We start from the raw sequence: 15351 nt of genomic DNA on the forward strand, positions 1-15351 counted from the left end.
AATGTACTTTCAAGATGGAGGGGCAACATGGCGACCACCGTTAGATCCCATTACCTTATGTATTTTCAATGGCATATTATAAACTTACGAGTACTTTATTACTTGAAAGAAGTAAATATACATTAATGAGCACATATATTTTTGAAAGAACTAAGTGTTTTTAGCTAAGAATAGACTAAAAAAGTTACACAGTGTAGCTTTAACTGGATGGGAAGCCTTATTCCAAAATGGATTAAATTCATTATTTTCCTCAAAATTCTAGAATCAACACACAAAAAATTACAACGTGAAAGACGTTTGTTTGAAATATTTGCAAATTTATTAAAAATAAAAAACTTGCATACACATAATTATTCACAGCCTTTGCCATGACGCTCAAAATTGAGCTCAGGTGCATCCTGAAAAGTGAAAGACTAATTGTTCTGTTATGAATAAAAATGTTTCAGTCTGACAATGCCCTCTCACCTACATCTACATTCGAAACTATTCCAAAGCAATGTTTTGGTGAAATAGCACAACATTAAAAACGAATATGTTACCGACTTTTATCTAACGACACACAATCTATAGCTAACATCAGAATTATGGAAACACAATTACAATATTGCTTTCTGTATTGCGCTAAATTAATCAAGAATATAAGGAATTTTTCTATTTGCAGAAGAGAAAGCTAACAACTACCGGTCCGTTATTCTAACTCCTCCACTATAAGCTGAGCTGGAAAATACATGCTTACCTTTTATAATCAAACCGGTTCTGTTCAATGTATTTTTATCCTTTATCAAGTTTAGAATGTGTTGTAAGCGAAAATTTGTCTGAAAGTCGCTGCACATCATCTAAACGTATTTCTGGCAGATGGACTGTGTAAAGCTGCGTTCACACCGAACGCGAATAGAGGCACGAGTGATTGGAAATTTTTATGTGGCGTTCTCGGAGCTGTGAGATGCAGTCGATCAGCGGCGCTCAGTGCTCGTTAACCCAGGTGAGAGCGGCCTTTCCTCGGCTAGTCCTTCTGGCATTTGCCGCTGACTCTGAGGTCTCGGGGCGATCTGTGGTCTCGGGGCGATCTTTGGTCTCATGAATCTATTTGCTTGCCAAATCGTTTTTGACTGAGGGCAAAGTGAAGTTTCATAACTTTATTTTTTTAGGCTATTTAACTTTAGACTGGGTTGTGTTTTATGAATTATTTAATTTTATTACAGTGATAATCATATATAGCCTATGCACACTTAAAGTGGAGGCCTATATTTTTATTTTATTTTTTAAATGTAAACGAAAAGAGGCATGGTTGTGTTTTATATTTCGTTTGTTATAAATATACATTCAGTGAAGATGATCCAGGTATGCGTTGCCTGAACCACATTTGTGTGGCTATTAATGTTTAATATTTTTTTAATGCAAATTAAAAGAGGCAGAGTGGTGTTTTATGACATATTACGTTTTATAGTATACATAGAGGAGTAAGAGCGAGCTGTCATCCAAGCGCAGCTCCTGGAGCACCTTGAACGCTGCGGACGTGTGAATGAATGGATTCAAAATGTTCGCGCGTCAAACTAGACGCGGTAGACGCGCTTTTGACGCTCTATTCGCGTTTGGTGTGAACGCAGCATAAAACTCCATAACGTTTCACTATGCTGGCGGAAGTAATCATACATGGCTCTGTGTGGGAACGGAAGTTGCGTGACGTCATGTGAAAAGGGCCTATTGGAAGCATTAAGAGGTTGATTTTTTATATATATATATATATATATATATATATATATATATATACATACATACATGCATACATACATGCATACATACATGCATACATACATGCATACATACATACATACATGCATACATACATACATACATACATACATACATACATACATACATACATACATACATACATATATTATTTATTATTTTTAATGTATTTATTAATTTTTTTTCAATTTAATAATTTTTATTTATTTATTTTTAAACGTATGCACGGATGAATTGTTCTAGGGATGCGTTATCAGCCGGCAAATACTCATTGTTAATGTCGATCCGATAATGGATTATTTCCTTCAGCTGAGACGATTCATATGCACGCTGTTCACCATGATGGTTTTGAATCACTTGAAATACGATTGGAATCACTTCGAAAAGGAAGATATAGTCAAGTTCAACATGTGCAGCAAAAACATTGAGACATTATTATTATTATTAATTTAATAATAAAAACATTTTTTATTGTTCTCGTATTTTTCCTTATTGTCCAAGCGGAGGCTATTACATTTTATTTATCCATGGCACATGCATTTTGATTCTTTATATGTAGCAAAAGTAATGTTATTTAGGTATTTAGGTCATTCATTCCATTCATTCCATTCATTCATTCCATTCATTCATTCATTCATTCATTTTTAGGCAATACATTTTTTGGTAAATTACAATAAAGTCTTTTGTCAATGCATTAACATGAACTAACAAAGAGCAACAACCTTTGTTAATGTTAGTTAATAAAATATCTGTGTTCATGTTAGTTCACAGTGCATTACGGTAACTACTATTAACAGATACAGTTTGGATCTTAAAAATGTCTTAAATGTTGAGATTAACATTAACTAAGATTAATAAATCCTGGAGAAGTGTTGTTCATTCATTGATCGTTCATGTTAATGATAACAAAATGAAACCATTGTAATGTGATTTTATTGTAAGTATATTAAATAAAAATAAAATAAAAAATCACTTAGAATATTTGGCCATAGGAGTGTAAAATGTATTTAAAGTTAAGGAATCTTAAACTGGTTAATAATAGGCGACTGTATTGTATGTGTGATTTTTATGTTGAAGTGTTTGGGACATGGCTTTTAATGGTGAGCCTTTTGTTTTTTGTAATTATGCTTTAGATTTATCGGCCAATATATCTGTTATCGGCTTTCAAATATAAAGAATTGTCGTATCGGCCAAAATGTGCATGCCGGTGAATCTCTAAATTGTTCACAATAAGATCAATAACATGCATTTAGAAAGTGGATAGTAAATAAGTTTAATATCACCTGGAAAGGCTTAATGTTTGAGTAATCTCTGTTTGAGTTTTGAGGATTCAGAATATGAATCCTACATCTTTTCGATGCCCCTCAGTCTTCTAAATGCTCTATGATTTGCATGTTCTTGTTGTTTTGGGTTGTGACTGTCTTTTAGCAGTTACTGGTTTTTCAGGTTAAAAGAAGTGATGAATGGCTTTAGTTTTTTGACATCTCTCTCCTGAGAGTCTATTCTGCACTCATAATAAGTGAAAGAGACATATCTTTGCCACAACCTGTAGCCGGTCTGCATGAAGACTAATGCTTTGCACTTGTTCATTAATATGGAGCAAGCAGACGGTTACTGAATAGAGATCATTACTCTTTAAGAGATCACTCACAGGGGAACTATAAATGAATGCATGCAATGAATGGGCAGACTTTGCCGATAAGAATCAATAAAGAGTAGGTTCAGAATGTTTTATGCGTTTAGTAGTAAAGGTCAGTAAAACTTTGTTCATGCTACACACGATTTGTTTTTCAAGTGCAATCTTAAGGGCTGACTGTCTGCACTGTTAATTTGCAAGTGGTCAAATCGGATCCACTTGTTCAGACATAATCAATGTCTGCTATATCCACACTGGCTGCTATAGTAATGATGTAGGTTTGAACAATATGCCAATAACTCTTTTACAACTGAGTTGCTTGCAAGGTATAATTAATAAGAGCAGGCAGAAAGCTGTACATTTTGCTATTTGCTCATGTTATGTCCCCTTGGATCTCATGAGGTAAATTGGACAACATACAAAAAAAAAAGAAGAAAAATTTAGATGACAGTTTGTGTCTCTCAGTGTAGACAAAGCCTGAAAGTTTGTGTATGTTTTCTCTGTTTAGTTCATCTTAAAGAGAGGCTGGAGGAGTACATAAAACAATGGAATGGGTTGGTCAAACTGTTTCGCAATGAGAAGAGAGAGGGTCTGATCCAGGCGAGGAGCATAGGAGCCCGCAAAGCCACTCTGGGACAGGTTTGGGCCCCATCAACATACTGTTTAATGGTACTACATAACTGTACCTATTTGTTTGTCTCACGCTGTGGTTCTGTCTTCAGGTGCTGATCTACCTGGATGCTCATTGTGAAGTTGGGATAAACTGGTATGCCCCACTGGTGGCCCCCATTTCAAAAGACAGGTATGACTTAAGTTTTAGGCTGCTTTTGTGCTCACTAAAAAGAGACTTTGAAGATACATTTATCTTTTGAATATTTAAGTTGTTTAATAAGCATGTGTCTGCTTTCTAGAAATGTACTCTTACTATTCATGTTGGTTTCATATTTAAAAGAAAAAAACAAAACAAACGAAAAACCTTGTTTTAAAAGAGAGGTTTAAATTTAATGACTTAAAAAAGGTCATGTGGTATAACCTAAAAATAAAAAGTAGCATTTACCTTGCACCTTCAAAGACGTGAGTGCACACATCTTAATTAGGGCTGGAACAACGCATCGAAGTAAACGATTACACACTGTTTATGTCCATTCCTAATCCACTGTCATGTTTCACACTAAACAAAACTAGATGCTAATGGCTAGTATGGCAGCGCTGCTTAATACGAGGACTTGCATTCAGCGACAGTATCAAAAATGGCGATGTCCATAACATCTGGAAGTTTTATCACAATTGACAGCGTGTTGTTAAATAAACGAGTCATTGCGTGAGTTCATCCATCAGATAACAAGGACTTTAAATGCAGAGAGTATGCATCGAGTATGTTTGACCCGCACACCTCGCAGCTTGTAACCACTGCAAATCTCTGTTAGTAACTAAACACGTCATGATTATACAGTTCACTGTGGCTCTCGCATTATGTGACATGCCAGACAACTAGTGGTCCAGTGCGGTTCCGTTCATTCAGCATGGGTTTGTCAAGAATGCTGTTGTGAGTCCTGAAAGTGCAAGTGTCAGTTCGGGTTATAGAATGGGGTTGTCACGCTCGTAAAAACAAAACGCTGTATGAGCACAACCGTATTAAGCGGCGCTTCCATACTAGCTATTAGTATCTGCTCTAGAGTTTTGTTTTGTGTGAAACATGACAGGGGATCAGGGATTGAACATATCAACGTGCCATTCCAGCCCTAATCTTAATCACTATTTTCAAAATGAATTTTTAAATATATTTTTAGGTGAACACATTTTTATATAAATATTATGATTTCATAAGCATCATTAAACATTCAGTCTGAACTAATCTTGCCATAAAAATGTCAAATTATTTAAAAGACTTTTAAGAAGGTCTGCAGGGGTCCCTCTGTATGATATAGTTTTTTTTCTGCATTTTGGTTGGACCACATGACTTTTATTTTTGCGGACAAGTTGTTCAACTATTAATATAAAATATTTTTGACATTTGATTTCTAATACACTACACAGGTGTGGTATTTTTTATCTTAACCTAAATGTATTGTTAATACTGTGTTGTGTTAATGTTGCAGAACGGTCTGCACAGTACCGTTGATAGATTACATAGACGGCAATGATTATACCATAGAGCCACAGCAGGGCGGGGACGAGGATGGTCTGGCGCGAGGCGCCTGGGACTGGAGCCTCCTGTGGAAAAGGGTCCCTCTTAGCAGCAGGGAGAAGGCTAAGAGAAAACATAAGACAGAGCCTTATCGGTAAACTTCCACCCTCCCATAAGCATGATCATTAAATCCATTCTATCTCTCTCTTGTTTTGTCTCCCCCACCCCCTTGTCTGTGTATGTGTGTCCATGTTTGCTTGCATGGACGTCCCCCTTGCCTCTCCTCCATCCTCTTTGGTCATGTTCAGAACGGTGAGCACAGTGCCGCTCATAGATTCTATTAGCGGCAAGACTTACAACATCGATCCCCAGGGGGGCGGGGACGAGGATGGCTTTGCCAGAGGAGCATGGGACTGGAGCATGCTTTGGAAACGCGTGCCGCTGGGTAGCAAGGAGAAGCAGAAGAGACTAACTAGAACTGAGCCCTATCGGTAATTTAGTGCCATAATCCCAAGCTGATTAGGGCTGACCACAACACACATATAATTGGAGAGACTTTGTCTCTCTCTTGTAAAGATTGGTGGTGGTCTGCTTGTCTGTTTTTGATGCTCATTAGATACTTCCTGCAAAGTGCTAAAGCTGTATACTAACTGCTATAAAGTGGTCATAAAATAATGAAGTGATTTAATAAAATACTTCATATATTATGACTCCACTAAGGCTGTTCTGGTTGAGTCGCTCAACTACTTGAATTTAGAAACTAACAACTCATAGACCTTGTTTCTGCTTCTCTTTGCATGCAGTCTCCATTCTCTCTTGTCTCCAACTGATCTCTTTTGTGGCAGTGACTTGGCATAAGTCTACAACCCAAGTGTACATATAAGTGTCACCAAACAAGGGACAGTGTGTATGCTGCTTGAATTTTAACCCACAACTTCATCTTTACATTACATACTATTTCTGTGCACTCCTCTGCTATAAAGTCTTGCTGATGTTTGATTCTATGGGCAATGTAACCTAAAAAGAGACACCAAAATGTTGCTAAATTATGTAGGCGCTGAGACAGAACATGGGCAATTTATTTAAAAAGAAATTGGCACATCCTGATAGTATAATGGAAACGTCCTGATTGTATGTCAGCATTTTACTGCTTGTTTTGGTGTCTCTTTGGTTTTGTTCACACTGTGAAAATACATTAAAGGGTTAGTTCACCCAAAAATGAAAATTCTGTCATTAATTACTTACCCTCATGTCGGTCGACACCCGTAAGACCTCCGTTCATCTTCGGAACAGAAATGAAGATATTTTAGTTGAAATCTGATGGCTCTGAAAGGCCTCCATTGGCACAATGGCACTTTACACTCTCAAGACCCTTAAAAGGTACTAAAGACGTCGTTACAAAGTCCATCTCTCTACAGTGGTTCTAAAATAACTTTATGAAGCGACGAGAATAGTTTTTGCGTGCAAAAAAACCCTAAATAACGACTTCCATAGTGATGACGATTTCAAAACAAGGCATCATAAAGCTTCGACGCGTTATGAATCAGCGAGTCGAATCAGCCATTGTGTCATTTGAGGCCTTTCAGAGCCATCAGATTTACACTAAAATATCTTCATTTCTGTTCCAAAGATGAACGGAGGTCTTACAGGTGTCGCACGACATGAGGGTAAGTAATTAATGACACAATTTTCATTTTTGGGGGAACTAACCCTTTAATTGTAGTCAACAGCCGTGACGTGCATATTTTGACATTTGTTGTCTACTTAATTTTTCATTTCAGACTACAATTTTTTTTTTACTGCCTGTCTGAACAAGGCCTCATCTCTTAATGTTGTAAAATAACGTATTGTATGTGTGTAAAAAGTAAGGGGTGAACATTCCTGATGGGTGAATTTGTGCATCAGGTCTCCTGCCATGGCTGGAGGACTCTTTGCAATAGAAAGAGATTTTTTCTTCGAGCTGGGCCTCTATGACCCAGGCCTTCAGATCTGGGGAGGAGAAAACTTTGAGATTTCCTACAAGGTAAACTTTAGTTTAAATTGGCAGTGGTCTCAATTGAAAATTTTGCTTTTTTTCCCCACCAAAGTTTGCATAAAGGTTAATTCTGTGTAAAAAGTTTGGTTTAAAGTCGGCATGAAACAGAAGTTGTGATAGTCTTTTCTTTCCTATTATGGAAATAACTTGGGTAAAGTTCTTTACATGGGTAAGTGAAACAAAATGTTGGGTGGGACTTTTTCAGGGACTTTTGTTCAACGGAAATTGATTGGATGGTTGAATCGTTGGAGTTTGCTATTACTGTGATCTCATGTAAGTGACAGGCTGCCCTCGTGTCGATATATCACGTCGTCACAGAAATGAAAAGAGATGACATTACAAGAGGGAGGGGGAAGTTATTTTGATTTTAAAGATTACAAACACTAGAATAAAAAAAAATATGTGCACAGAGAATTAATTTATAACTACTTTGATATTCCATTTTTCTTAACAAACAAAAAAAATTGTTTGCCCAGTGTTGCCAGAATGGGTTGACGATTTCCAGCCCAAAAGCTCATTAAAACCCGCCCAATCCAAGAAAAAAACGCCCAAAATTTGAACTGCCAGAATAATGTGATATAATTTTATTGCCATGTCAATCAAGATTAGTTAGCACCATTTTATCTCCTAAAAACAAAATAATGATGACAAAATAAAATTAAAATAAATTAATTTCCCAGGAAAACGGATCAAAACAGGGCAAATACATTCAAATACAGTCATGCATGACTAAAATGTCCAAGTGGAAACTGTCAAAATCACGAAATTAACCGATGATCATTTTCAAATGTCAACAGTATGAATAAACTAATTTAAGTACAACAAGTGCCCAATATAAGTGATCGGAATAAACAACGTAATTAGCAGGCATTACACACACCAGCCAAAATGTGTCATTCACTGATGCATACTGTACGATAGTACTACAACAAAAAAATAACTACAAGAATGTGTCTACCTTTGTGTTGTGCTTTAACTTCAGACAGAACTACAGTAACGTTGTCTTTCGTGAAGTACATATTTGTAGAACATAACGCAGAACTTAACACAGTCAAAATGGATTAATCGTTTATGCAAACCTCTTTCAGCAGCTGTCGGGACGAGTAGAGGGCAGACTAGACGGTTTTAAAAGTTGCATATGTTCTGTGCATACGATGATGGACAGGAGACATGTATTCGATTTCAATTCAAGTCATTCAGCTGTGCTCTTAGAGTTCGTTATATTTAAGTCTTTGAGTCACAGGTGTAATCCACGTTTTGAGAGTTGGTTCACTCTCCCACTCATTACTGTAGATAACTTATTGTATATTTATGCCACTTTGGCATAGCGATCACTTGATATCCAGCTACAATTTCGCGCTGAAAATCTGTCCCTGCTAATCGCTGATTGGCTGAAAGTGTGTGGTCTTCGGCGACGTCTACACCAATGCCAGCTGACTCTACGCGGGGCCAGTGTGTGTCATGATGACTGATTTTATGGAGTACAAACACACTTGAGTTTATGAACCAATTAGACTATAACATTTTGATGTTTGAAAACCGCCAAACTGCCCCCAAACCAGCCCAAATTTTGTCCACCCGCCCAAGCCTGTTTTTACCCGCACAATCAAAACATTTTTTTTCAAAACCGCCCAATCTGGCAACACTGAGTGTGCCACACAAGTCCTGAAAAGTGAAGGCAAAACTTTTTGATCGCCCCCAGGTGGCTGGATGCAGTATTGGTCATAAACCCTGCCCTCTTCATGTAATCTTATGGGACGTGAGACAAACTAAACAATCAAATTAGACTTCAAATCATTTTTTTACAAAGTTGGTTTCTGTCGTTTGGTAGTTTATCACAGATGTAAGTTCTAGTGTTCGTATTTTTTAATTAATTAGTTTAATTTTAGTTAGTTATTTGATGCTATAAAATCGGGGGTATGACATCACGGTTGACTGCTTCTCTGAGCTAAGTCGTCACTGAGGCATCAACAGACTTTTTTTTTTTTTTTCTGGTGGAGATTGGAGCTTCAACTTTAATTTCTACATTTCCATAACCGTTTATTTTACACAATTGTTCGGCATTTAACTGTACTAACCGATTCTGCGCGATTGTGGGCGGGGCCTTTATACCGTGGCTCCACTTCACGCTCACTACTGCGCAGACTCTGGCTCCAAGATGTCAGTGCCATATTTGGACATTGGCGGCTTCACTTTACAGTCTATGATTTGAATGACATGGAAGTGACCAATCAGAATCAGTATTCAAATGGTCTTTGTCCAGTGCAACACTTTGTAACTGTCTGCACAAACATTTTTCTTGTGTAGCTGTGCTTGTGTTTTGTCTTATCAGATGGCTCTACAAGTAGAATAATAAAATATTTGTTTACTCAAATCAATACTTAATTCCCATAAATAAGTAATAAACAATAATATAATGTACAGTCAGACATACTGTCATTACCACAAAATAAACTTCTACATTAAGAGCAACATTGTTATCCAACTTCAGCAGTTTCACTTTCGGAATCCCTGCCATGTGTGTGTCCTGTGTAGATATGGCAATGTGGTGGGCAGCTTCTGTTCGTGCCATGTTCACGGGTGGGGCACATCTACCGTCTGCAGGGCTGGCAGGGAAATCCACCTCCTGCTCATGTAGGCTCATCCCCCACACTTAAGGTCAGTTTTACTCTTTTTATTCTATAATCAGACTTTTCTGAATTTCTGAAAACAAAACTGTACTTTACTGATGCACTTTAATCCAGTCTGTAATCTCCCTTCTTCTTATTTACTGCATGTAGAACTATGTACGGGTAGTGGAGGTGTGGTGGGATGAGTATAAGGACTATTTCTACGCCAGTCGGCCTGAGACTCTCACGCTGGCCTATGGGGACATCAGCAGCTTGAAAAAGTTCCGAGAGGAACGTCGCTGCAAGAGCTTCAAGTGGTTCATGGAAGAGATTGCCTATGACATCCCTCTACATTACCCACTGCCTCCAAAGAATGTCGACTGGGGAGAGGTGCATATATGTAGTTAATCAATAAACGCAGAAAATTCTGTTGATTAGAGTGATGGTGCATGTTGTGGAATTTGTCATCATTCAGTCGCTTTTTCTTTCGATAGATCCGTGGATTTGAGACCAGCTACTGCATCGACAGCATGGGCCACACCAATGGTGGCAATGTCGAGATTGGGCCTTGTCACAGAATGGGTGGGAATCAGGTAAAGGGAAATGTTTTAGCAGCAGTACTTTGCTTTGACAGTTTTTAGAGCAATCTCATTTTTATTTTGCCTTTCTGAATAGCTATTCAGAATCAATGAAGCAAACCAGCTCATGCAGTATGATCAGTGCCTGACAAAGGGGGGAGATGGATCTGCCGTCATCATAACACACTGCAACTTGAACGAGTACACGGAGTGGAGATACTTTAAGGTATGTCACAACACGTATTGAGCCTGTTTTGAATTGCAGCCCGAGTCCATAATCAACAAAACCACCATTTTTACCACAAGTCAGTCATGTTGATAACATTCATTATAGCCATTCGACATTACAGTATAATTCAAAGCTATAGACTAACATTTAATAGGCTTTAAAAAATATATTACATTTAATTTAAGTGAATTTAAAACAATCTTCACATAAACCCATTGTAATAAAGGTCTTATTTAGCTGAGCTTTTAATATATTAGTAAGGATTTTTTTCCAGGTGGGATGGTTCAGATTTTTACCTGCCCTGCTAAAATGCACAAAAGAGTATTGTTTTCATTGTGTTTTATCCATGTAATCTTGTAAACAGTGCTTTAAGAATTTCAGGTAGGTCTAACAGGTAGGAAATATACAGAAATTAAATAAAGTTATCAAATGTTATTCAGTCAATTTTTAGGCTGAAGGCACCTTTTGAAATCGTTAGCGTTCTTACTATTCTTCTTCTTCCGTTTCTTCTTCTTCTTCTTCTTCCGCTCTTGAGTCTATGGCGCCCATAGAACCGCTTGCGGGAAAGTTATGAAATTTGGCACACAGATAGAGAATAGTCCCACCTGTTACTTAAGCAAATTTTTAATCTCTTGCTCAATCCCTCTAGCGCCACCACCTGTCCAAATTTGCACTCATGTTTATGCTAATAACTTTTGAAACATAAGGGCTAGAAACAAAAAACTTCCGTCATGAAAATTTTCCCGCCATTTAGAATTTTCGGAAAAACCTACTTTTGCAAACTCGTCCTAGACGGTTTGTCCGATTTGCACGAAAATTGAACCAGATCATCTTCAGACCATTTTGACAAAAAAAATTGGAATTCTAGTTGATTCGTTAAATCGTTTTTGATAAACGCGCAAACAAATTTTTTCAAAAATACACTTAAGGCTATATCTCTGTAACGCTTTATCATATTCAAACCAAACTTGGTACATGTTATCATAAGCATAACCCGAGGCAACCTGCAGCGTTTCGGCACAGCGTCATCTACTGGTCCGGAGATACGAAAAATTGCTATTTTTGCTTATAACTTCTGAACTGTTTATCCAAAAATCATAAAATCAAGTGATCTCGTTAGATTCAGGATGTCATGCCGAGTCGTCCGATATCCAGTTTTACCATATCGGCCATTTTGGCTGTCTGCCATTTTGAATTATGTGCTAAAATGCTGTATTTTATGAACTCATGAACGGATTGTTACAAAACTCGGTATGGGTCATCAGCACAATGCCCTGAAGGAGCCTGAGAAGTTTTTAAACAGCGCCACCTAGTGGATCATTTTTTTTCCAAATGCTTATAACTTTGGGTGTGGTTGACTTATTTTCATGGGAGTACATTTTTTTTGTCTCCTGAATCCTTGCCGAGTCCAATGATACCAGACTTGCCAGGTTTCGGGCGTATGGTTTGCTCAGCTTGGTAATTTAGCGCTTCTAAAATGTTAGCTGATATCTTCGAAACCGCTAGTCCGATCGAGACGAAACCAGCGTCAGAAGTTCGGAAACATAGGTTGCTAGCGATAAATGAATGCCCAAATGTCAAAATATTGATATTAAGAGGTAGTAAAATCCAATCAAAGTCAGGTGTCAGTCATTTTTTACGTGTTTTTTCATATAAATGTCTATAACTCAAAAACTAAACGAGATATTTTCACCAAAATTGACACACACGTGTATGAGCTCACTCCGAGGACACATACAAAAAATGGTAGGATTGTACCTCTTGGTGGTGCTATAATAGAACAAAATATCACATTGGCTCTATACACCTCAATGTTTTAATGTGGGGTTTTAACAATTTTGCTTAAAATTGCACTCATTTTTTCAGTTGGTCTGCTGCTAGCTTCCTTGTTTGCTTCTGTTGCGCTTGGCCCCAGTATTGCTGCGTACAGCTATATTTCTCTTTGTGGTTTGTTCTTTGATTAACATTAATCACAAAGAGCAGCAGGTTTATTAGGCTGCTGTCACTTTAAGACCTGACGCACTTGACCCCGATCTGACACGCATCCTATTTTCTCACAATTATTTGTGTTAATTTAACACTTTAAGTCATTTAAGACTGTGCTTACGAGGATACTCGACAAATCAGGAATTTTGGCATAAATTTGTGTTTTTGTCCATTCAAGCGTAAAACAGAACTGTCATGCTATCTGAAGGGGCTTCCTTTGAGCGTGTTTCAGGCGTTTGTTCACAGACAGCACGCCAGTAAAGATTTAAATTCTTTTTTGCATATCATCATGCTTGGATGGTTTAATAGCACTTTAAGGAATGATAGCATGATCATATACTGTAGCGCAGCCAAAAGATGACAGAAAAACAAACAGCTACTGCGTTAAATATGTTTTAACGTGTTACATTGAAAAAAGAAAAAAAAACGTTAATTTTGACTGCACTAATTTTAAAATGTAAGTTATTTCTGTGATGGCAAAGCTGAATTTTCAGCATCATTACTCCAGTCTTCAGTGTCACATGATCCTTTAAAAATCATTATAATATGCTGATTTGGTGCTTTTCTTATTATTATCAATGTTGAAAACAGTTGCTTAACGTTTTTCTGTAAACCAAGATACTTTTTTCAGGATTCTTTGATTATCGTTTATTTGAAATAGAACATTTTTGTAACAATGTGAAAGTCTTTACTGTCCCTTTTCATCATTTTAATGCATCCTTGATGAATAAAATTATTAATTTCTTTTTTTTTTATATATTATCGACAACCAACTTTTGAACAATAGCAAAACATAAAACAAAACAATAACCCTTAGTTAGCAAACATGTAATTTGTCATTTAACAATGACTAATAGTATATACATTAATAAATGCTGTAAAATAGTCGTTTTTTAGATTGTTTGTGATACTAATTTATTAACTTTATTGTAAAGCGTTAACAAACTTTATTTTGTACCTTTCTGTATTGATTCTTCAGTGAACTTTTGCATCACTTCTGATTTCTCGTAGGATCTGCATCGATTCACACATGTACCTACAGGGAAATGCTTGGATCGCTCTGATGTGTTGCACAAGGTTTATATAGCTGACTGTGACAACAATAAGAGCTCACAGAAGTGGGAGATGAACAACATTGTGGCGGTTTGAGAGCTGGCTTTACTCTCAAATGTGCTTCAAGAAAAAGAAAAAAAAACCACAGAAACATGTTTTACCAGTATACATGTGACTAATGAAGTTTTAGTCATTGCCACAATAACTGAACTCTGATCATAAACATCTTTTTTTCTCTCCACTCCATTGAAGACAATGTTTACATCGGTTCGTCCCCAGTGTCCATCGCATGGGTTTTTCTTTGGAATCTGTGGATTGGAGGGGTCTACCTAACAGAATGTTTTTCTCTTTTTGTAGAATGTGCACAATGTGTGCTGAGGTAAATTAACTAATACCACTTCTGTTGCTGCTCCATTATAAAGTAAAGGTTGTCCATCAAGTACTGGGATGCATATATTTTTTTAACACTGGAATTTCATTATGTTTGAGATGACAACCTGCCACTTTAACTATTTTCGTCTTTGGCACAATGGGTAAAGAATGGGAGTGGAAAGAAATGGGAAATGGGGACAAGATGTCAACAGTGAAAAAAATGCATTTATTTTTGTCTACTGCATAAATGTTTGGTTGGGGGAATATTTGTTTACTTGTTTGTGAAAATCTATGATTAATTCTACTATTCATGGCCAAAAATCACCAAGCAAGTGGTGCAAAGTTATGTTTTAAGGGTGAGTGATTGCAATGTGTAAATTTGTTTGTTTTATACAATGTAAATATGATTATTTCTAAATTAACATTGAGATAGTGGGGTTCTGAATGAAGGTGTAAATATCTAACTTATAATGGCTGTTTTCTCAAGAAAATAAATGAACATTTTTACCAGTTTGATGCTGTATTAAAGTTGTTTTCACCAGATTTTAATTATTTTTAGATGATCATGGGGATTAACTTAGCATTTTTTTGTTGCATAAATCTCTTTGATACACAAGATGTTATTGTTTTACCCAATTTAAAATTGAAGCATGAAAAGTAGGTTTTAAATTAGTCCTTAAAAAAAAATCATGGTTTCTGTATTTAAGTAACAGGGTTGCAAACCTAAAATTTAAATAGTTAATTCACATTTTGTTCATGAACGTTAAGCACCTCCCTTTTAACGTATAAGTTATGATTTTTTTGGCACCGTTCTTGGAAAGCACCTAACGTGGAAGTGATCCAAAGCGTTTGAATGATTACAAAACTGTTCATGTGCTGAGAGTATTTAAGACAGTAGCCTGAACTTTTAGATGCAGTTGAGCAGATGTCAAATATACAGCTATTGTCACAGCACAATATATCCAACCTATAT

The 15351-nt window shown here is 36.8% G+C and overlaps 1 protein-coding gene across 3 annotated transcripts in view; it reads left to right on the forward strand.

The window, feature by feature from the left end:
• Nucleotides 1-14920, forward strand: part of galnt7 (UDP-N-acetyl-alpha-D-galactosamine: polypeptide N-acetylgalactosaminyltransferase 7) — a 26472-nt gene extending 11552 nt beyond the window's left edge. Inside the window, exons 4-13 of one of the 3 annotated variants that reach the window (XM_079812185.1) lie at nucleotides 3897-4027; nucleotides 4111-4190; nucleotides 5488-5670; nucleotides 5825-6007; nucleotides 7422-7539; nucleotides 10087-10209; nucleotides 10332-10550; nucleotides 10655-10753; nucleotides 10836-10964; nucleotides 13965-14912. In XM_079812185.1, coding sequence (XP_079668311.1) covers nucleotides 3897-4027; nucleotides 4111-4190; nucleotides 5488-5670; nucleotides 5825-6007; nucleotides 7422-7539; nucleotides 10087-10209; nucleotides 10332-10550; nucleotides 10655-10753; nucleotides 10836-10964; nucleotides 13965-14102 — 1403 coding nt within the window. In that variant the 3' untranslated portion in view covers nucleotides 14103-14912. Of the gene's footprint in view, nucleotides 1-3896; nucleotides 4028-4110; nucleotides 4191-5487; nucleotides 5671-5824; nucleotides 6008-7421; nucleotides 7540-10086; nucleotides 10210-10331; nucleotides 10551-10654; nucleotides 10754-10835; nucleotides 10965-13964 lie in introns of all 3 variants that reach the window. The other 2 variants (XM_079812183.1, XM_079812184.1) reach the window with 2 other exon arrangements.
• Nucleotides 14921-15351: the final 431 nt, after the last annotated feature.

This window comes from Gobio gobio (assembly GCF_949357685.1).
Source record: "Gobio gobio genome assembly, chromosome: 3".
NCBI lineage: Eukaryota > Metazoa > Chordata > Actinopteri > Cypriniformes > Gobionidae > Gobio > Gobio gobio.